Below are 7334 nucleotides of genomic sequence, written 5' to 3'. Positions count from 1 at the left end.
CATTTAAGGTCAAATGTTGTCTATGTAAATATGCTGAGTCTTTTGGGCAGGCTTGAGGGCCCTTTTATTGGATCAACTATGGTAACTTTAATTTATTTCCTGTTTTAGTCAGTTTTTTTTTTTTCTGCTGTGAACAAAAGACCTGACAAGAAAATTAGAGGAGGAATAGTTTCTTTGGGGACTTACAGTTTCAGAGGTCTCAGCCCATAGACTGCTGGCTCCATTTCTCAGGGCTTCAGGTGAGGCAGGACATCACAAAGGAACAGTGGGGCAGAGGAAAGCAGCTGGGAACATAGTGCCAGGAAGTAGAAAGAGAGAAAGCTCCACTATCTAGAGATAAAATATATACCCAAAGATACACCCTACCCGGGGATCCACCTCCTCCAGTCACACACTGACTAGTTAGCATCTAGTTAATCCTTACCAGAGGACTGTTGCATTTATTAGGTTAAGATTCTCATATGAGCCTTTAGGAGATATCTCATATTGAAACCATGATGCTTCCATTGAGGCATGAATCATATTATATATTACAATGGCTTGTTTACATGGCTGTCTTTCTACCAGAATGGGTGGGAATCATAGTTTCTTATCTCTGCATCCTCAGTACTAGCACAGTGCCAAACACATTGTATGTAAATATCTTTGTGTGAAATGAGTGACTGGATGGATATTTATGTGTAATAATCAATTTTGTGACTCAGCCTAAACCATAAACATCTTATTTTTGTGTATAGAACTTTATGGTTGACAAAAGACTTTCATTTCTATTATTTTACTGATTGTCTATCAAAGAGGCTCATATTACTATTCTCATTTTACAGATGGGAACATTGAAAACCAGAGAGTGAGTGAGTTTTCTATTGTCAGCCACATAATAAAGGCAGGATTAGACGTCAGCTCCTGGCTACAGTTTTAGCATTTCCTCCTCTATGTTACACTGCCTTATTTCTAAGTTCCTAAAACCTAGAGGTGTAGCTACTCTCTTGCATTTGAAGATAGGCACTCCCTTTGTTGGGGACAAAGGACAACTAATACTGATTTTATAGTGCCATTATTAAGAATGGGTGGGGCCTAAGGAATCAGGAACATGGGTATTTGTTGAGCTCTATTTTGTATCAAGTGCTTTCATACACACTGTCTCACAACAACCTAGAGGAACTGAGATGATCTCATGAATGGATGAGAAAAGTAAGACTTGGATGTATTATTTGTTTATGGTATCACGTAATGCTCACAAAATCCCTGAGAACAGTTATAACTGAGGTTATGATGAGGAATCTGAGCCTTAGGAAGATTAGCTGACTTTCCAAGGACACTTAGCAACAGGCAGGACCAGAATTGGAACCTGATGTCATCTTACTTCAAATCAACTTTGATGCTTAGCTCTCAGGTAGTCTGTATGTCTCACATCTCACATGCAGACTCTGCACCTATACTATAACAACTTGATTTGAGAACACTTTAGCATGCACAGTATCTTCATTTATGTAATCTCATTTAATTTTCACAAACACCTTAGGACAAAGAAATGTGTAAGGGAATATAGTCATGTTTTTTTCTTGTGTATGTTTCAGAGAGGTAAGAGTGACTGCTCATTCAAGTTATGGGACAGTCAACAGATAAACCTCCTTACAGGAATTCTCATTTAAATACCACAAGTGGGCTGAGGCTGTAGCTCAGTGGTAGAGTGCTTGTCTATCGAGCATGAGGCCCTGGGTTCAATCCCCAGTACTGCCTCACAAGTGCTATGTGAGGTGGATAAACTTACTGAGTTTTGGATTTAACATGAGTGAAACTAGCTTTGGACTTAACATGAGTAAGCTGTGCAAAACATGACTGGCTCCTTTGCCCAAAGGCATGTGCTCAGCAAGGCAAGGATCTCAACTTAAGTCACAGGGGTATTGAGTAGCTAAACCCAGAAACCAGGTTTTTTCTAAATCGCCTTCCAGGTTCTACCATATTGCTCATTTTCTCTATTCCCTGAGGAATGTCCAGTTGAAAGTGGGTCAAATGCCAAGGTGATCCTCAAAATGCAACAAGAGTTTCAGAAGAACAACCCAGTTCATCTTTTGCCCTAGCAGGTGTGAAGCAAGAGGTGGTTTAGTGAGAGTGATTCCTTTCTCATTTCCCCTTTGTTGTCTTTGTGCTAATAAATCATGGGTCAAGGGCTGGTTGCAATTTACTGGAAGCTAATCGTTACTTCTAACAATCAAGGGGTAGAAGAAATAGCATTGCACTTGAGAGTCCTGGGGATGCTCTGGTTAGAGTCCTGGACTCTAGCTCTAGCTAGAGCTCAAAGAAACTAGTTTCCTTCTCTGATGAGATAAAACAAAGCTAAGGAAGAATACTAGTTTTGTTCTGGAATGGCTTTATAATTAAACTGGAATAGATGGGGCTTGGGCCAACTACTTTGAGGCCCAGTTTCCTCCTTTGTTGAATGGTGATAGTAATGTGTAATTCACAAGGCTGTGGTTTAGGGATTAAATGAGATAATGCATCGACAACATCTGGCACAGGCATGCACCCAGTAGCCGGTAGCTATCATTATTACAAGACTTGGAGCAGAAACCCTGTCTTTGGACCACTGCCTTCCCTACCTCCGGCCAGTCTCCCGCTGAAGTTTGAGGACAGGCCATCTTCTCCTTGCCCCTGGCGGTTGGAAATTGCCTAAAGAAACGTCCTGGGGCAAAGGGAAAGTAAGGGGTTAAGGACTGAGAAAGCCCAGAAGACTGGAAAAGGGACGACCCCCCCCCCCCCCACCGCCCCGCTTCCCACCAAGCCAGGCTAAGTAAGCCCCTCCCCTTCGCCACCGGGGCGGTCGCCGTGCGCTCCCTCCCTCCGCCTCTCGCTTACAAGATCTAATGAGCTCCCCCGGGAGGCTGAGCAGCGAGCCGGTCCCAGAGCAAGGAGGCAGCGCCGCGCGCACAGCGCGGGGGCCGGAACCGGGCCTTGGTAGCGAGCAAGAGTCGGACTGGGGCGCACCATCCACTTTGCGGACGGTCCGGGGGCCGCGGCGATGGCGGTGCAGGCGGCGCTCCTTAGCACGCACCCCTTCGTGCCCTTCGGCTTCGGAGGCTCCCCGGACGGACTGGGGAGCACCTTCGGAGCCCTAGACAAGGGCTGCTGTTTCGAGGACGAGGAGACTGGGGCGCCGGCGGGAGCGCTGCTGTCGGGAGCAGAAGGAGGGGACGTACGCGAGGCCACTCGAGATCTACTCAGCTTTATCGACTCGGCGTCCAGCAACATCAAGCTAGCGCTGGATAAGCCCGGCAAGTCGAAGCGGAAGGTGAACCACCGCAAGTACCTGCAGAAGCAGATCAAGCGCTGCAATGGCCTCATGGGCGCCTCGCCCCCGGGCCCACCCTCCCCCAGCGCGGCCGACACGCCCGCCAAGCGGCCGCTAGCCGCCCCCAGCGCTTCGACGGCCGCGGCGCCGGTGCATGGCAAGGCCGCCCCCCGGCGGGAGGCGTCGCAGGCCGCGGCAGCCGCCAGCCTACAAAGCCGAAGTCTGGCTGCGCTGTTTGACTCGCTGCGCCACGTCTCCGGGGGCGCCGAGCCAGTGGGGGGTGCGGTGGCAGTGCCAGTGACCGGCCTTGGAGGAACGAGCTCCGGGGGCGCAGGAGGGGAAGCGTCTGGCCCCGCCGGGGGCTCAGCGGTCCCGGGAGCTAGGAAGGTCCCACTGCGGGCCCGAAATCTGCCCCCGTCCTTCTTCACTGAGCCCTCCCGGGCGGGCGGTGGCGGCGGCGGGTGTGGCCCGTCGGGGCCTGGGGTGAGCTTGGGCGACCTGGAGAAAGGGGCGGAGGCCGTGGAGTTCTTCGAGTTGCTGGGGTCAGACTACGGCGCCGGCACCGAGGCTGGCGTCTTGCTTGCCGCAGAGCCTCTCGACGTGTTCCCCACCGGAGCCGCTGCCCTGCGCGGACCCTTGGAGCTGGAGCCTGGCCTTTTTGAGCCCCCGCCAGCGATGGTGGGAAACCTAATATACCCTGAGCCCTGGAGCGCCCCGAGCTGTGCCCCGACCAAGAAGTCGCCCATGGCTGCAGCCCGCGGCGGTTTGACCTTGAACGAGTCCTTGCGCCCCCTGTACCCTGCTCCCTCAGACTCTCCCGGCGGCGAGGACGGGACCGGCCATTTGGCCTCTTTCGCCCCCTTCTTCCCGGACTGCACCCTGCCGCCGCCGCCGCCGCATCAGGTGTCCTATGATTATAACGCGGGCTACAGCCGCTCAGCTTACTCCAGCCTTTGGAGACCGGATGGTGTTTGGGAAGGGGCCCCGGGGGAGGAGGGGGCGCACCGGGACTGACTGAAGTACCCTTCTGTCCCATTAGAGACTGCTGTGGGGAGCGCCCTCCTCAGGGTCCCTCCTTAGCCTGGAGAAAGATGGGAAAACGCACGTGGAGATGAAACGGGATTTTAAAAAATTAATTAATAAAGGAAACTTAAGAAAAAAGAGATGAAGAGGAGTTGGGGATTGTTTTAATCACAGCCGTGTGTGTGTGTGTGTGTGTGTGTGTGTGTGTGTGTGTGTGTGTGTCTTTAAGCTGCCTGTAGGTTCTTACTGGACCAAACAAAAAATCCCAAGCAAACCAAGACATGGCTTGGGAAATAATGGATGGGTGGGGTAGGCAGAAGGAACAAGAGGTGGCTATAGAGGCTACCTCTTGCCCCTTCTCCAACTTTTCATCAAAAGTCAGTGTATTTAGTGTAATTTCTCCTTTTAAACATTGTCTGGTCCCTTCCATTGAGTGCATCATGAAGTCAAAACTGTACTGAAAAGAATGGAGGAGAGCGATGTTGTTATGATTTGAGTGTTTTCTGAGGGTAATCTCAGAGGTCTCTGTGGCCTCTCAGACCTGCTATGTGGGAGTGTTACCGAGGACCAGCGGTGGTCTACCGCTGTCCTTGGGTGTGGTTCTCTTGTCTCTTGTCTGTTGCTCTTCCTCTCAAAATTTCCCCCTGCTTCCTTTCTTCTTTCATCTTTCTGCTCTTATCTGTGCTTTTCTTTACTTTGCTCCTTTTTTTCCTGGCCTTTCATTGCACTCCATGCTCTCTCATATTTCTTTTTCTGTTTGCTTTTCTCACCAATATCTGTGGTAGGAGACAAATTTGGCAAACCTCTGTCCATTTTTTCTCTTGTTTCCCTTTCTTATTTTCCAACCATGTTGGGACAGGGAGACAAGGCAAGTGTAACCTCTTTGCATTGCAGTTTCCTTATCTGAGAGGGTGGGGGTGACAGCATTCCACCACCTCACTTCTTCACAGCTTGTTGGATAGCAGCTCAGAAGTGAAATATACAGGGTGCTTGAGGCTGCAGCAGTGCTTGATTGTGTGTGTGTGTGTGTGTGTGCATATGCATTTAAATGGTTTTTATAAGTGGGAGCAACTGGAAATGTGATTCTCATGCTCTTTTGGGTGATCTCTTTGCCCTGAGAGTGCACTTTCCCTAACAAGCTGTTTGCCTTCTCCTGCTGCTCCACTCCTACACCCTTCCCTTGGTTTGTGCCCCCTGTTCTTCCTCATTCATCACACCCATACCCTCCCTCCCCAAGATAGGGAATGGTGAAGGGTGTGAAATTTCCAAAGTAGAGTTCCTCTATTCCCTAAGTTGCAGGTTCAATGAATGGAACCTGAAGGGCTTATGGAGGGAAGAGAATAATCTGTTGTCATAGGGAGACTTGGAAGAAAAAAAAAAAAAGAAAGAAATAATTTCAACAGCCTTGGATGTGGCAGATAGGGTACACAGCACCATCAGTATGGTTGAGGGATAGACTAGGAAAGATTGAGTGTGAAGTGAGCAGCTAGAGGGAAAAGAGGAGGTCCCTCCGTGCAGATCTACAGGTGAAAATACAAAAGAAGAGACTAACATTCAGAAAATACAAGGGAGCTGTTGTCTACTGGTTGATTATGTTGCAAAGGAAAGCTGCTTCTGTTCAAGGCAGCAAAGTAGAAAAAGTAGATTGTAAGAATATCTGGATGTGAGATAATTAGAACTCCAGTGTTGCTACGATAGATTTTAAAAATCTAGGTTAATATTTGTACAAATCAAATATTCTTTGATATTTTCAGAAAGGAATTTATGAAAAAAGCAAATGGGTATTGAGCAACGGTAGACACAACTTTAAGTGCTATTGCTAAGTCACTTTCTTCTGAATATAACTTTTCTTAAGAAAGCAACAAAGAAACCATAGTGATGAGTCTTGGTAATGCCGAAAAGAACCTTTGAAACTTCAGAAACCTGTGCTATGAATTTATTTCCAAGTGGTAAAAATTGACTAATTCCAATATACTAATAGAATGTTAGGATCAGTACTATCTAGGGTAGAATTTTACAGTAGGAAGACATGAATACCCCTGTGACTATTATTATTATTGAAATGTTTCTTTCTTATTTTTCCTCTTTTTTTCTTACCTAGCTTGGTAAAACAAGGTCTCTCTCTTAGTATCTTGCTTGCCATGCTTTTCTTTTAAAAAAATACCTAAACTGAGTGTTTCCTGTATGCCAGGCATTGAGCTCAGCCCCAAATCACGGATCCTCTTAACAGTGCCATGAGAAAGGAAAAGATATTATTATTCTCATTTGAAAACTGAGGTTCAAACCACTTAAATACATCATTGAAGGAAGTAGTGCGTCTCAAGATTCCGATCTACCTGTGTCCCATTACCAAGACTTGCCTGTTTGCAAGGCTTTGCTGTGCTTCATAAGGGGGTCTGGGTCCCAGTCCCCTGCATTATAATACTCGCAGAGTTTCTCAACCTCAGCACTATTGACATTTCAGTCTCCATAATTCTTTGCTGTGGGGCTGTCCTGTGCATGACAGAATGTTTAACAGTATTCATAGCCTCTTCCTGTTATATGCCAGTAGCAGTTCCCTAGTTGTGATAATAAAAAATATCCCCATTGCTACATGGGGGGCAAAATTACTATTGTAGGGTGCCTGGCACTTTCATACACATTATCTCATTTAATTCTTATAAAGGCCTGTGTTTAGGTGTTGTGATTACCCTAATTGCTATAGGTAAAAAATAAGGAAGGCTAAAGGGAAGGGTCAAATCAATCAACTTAGGTACATCTTATCTCTATTAATTCACCAAACACGGACCAGTTACTTACCATATTGAAATGTAGTTTTCCCATTGGCAAACTGAAAAGCATTCTATCACAAAGGGTTATTGTATGGATTTGGCATGGACTATATATAAATGCTTAGCAAGAGGGAGGTGACAGTAGTATGTGGTACCTACCAGTCAGCCAGGGATTGGCATTATATCAAGGTTCCAAACCATCTTATTATCCAGAATGCTGAGAATGTGTGCTGGGCCCTTATGTAGCCTCC

The 7334-nt window shown here is 47.2% G+C and overlaps 1 protein-coding gene and 1 non-coding gene across 2 annotated transcripts; both read left to right on the top strand.

Moving 5' to 3' along the window:
* Positions 1–1668: 1668 nt before the first annotated feature.
* On the top strand, positions 1669–1742 carry Trnaa-agc (transfer RNA alanine (anticodon AGC)). Its single transcript has one exon. It is a non-coding gene; the product is annotated as a tRNA-Asp (tRNA).
* A 1196-nt stretch (positions 1743–2938) lies between these two features.
* Positions 2939–4417, top strand: Fam181b (family with sequence similarity 181 member B). Its single transcript, XM_026387321.2, has one exon. The coding sequence runs from the start codon at positions 3020–3022 to the stop codon at positions 4301–4303; it is 1284 nt and encodes a 427-aa protein (XP_026243106.1). The 5' UTR covers positions 2939–3019; the 3' UTR covers positions 4304–4417.
* Positions 4418–7334: the final 2917 nt, after the last annotated feature.

The sequence above is a fragment of the Urocitellus parryii genome, chromosome 4 (genome assembly GCF_045843805.1).
Source record: "Urocitellus parryii isolate mUroPar1 chromosome 4, mUroPar1.hap1, whole genome shotgun sequence".
Taxonomy (NCBI): domain Eukaryota; kingdom Metazoa; phylum Chordata; class Mammalia; order Rodentia; family Sciuridae; genus Urocitellus; species Urocitellus parryii.
The sequence above is the reverse complement of the archived record's forward strand: the minus strand, read 5'-3'. Positions and strand labels throughout refer to the sequence as shown.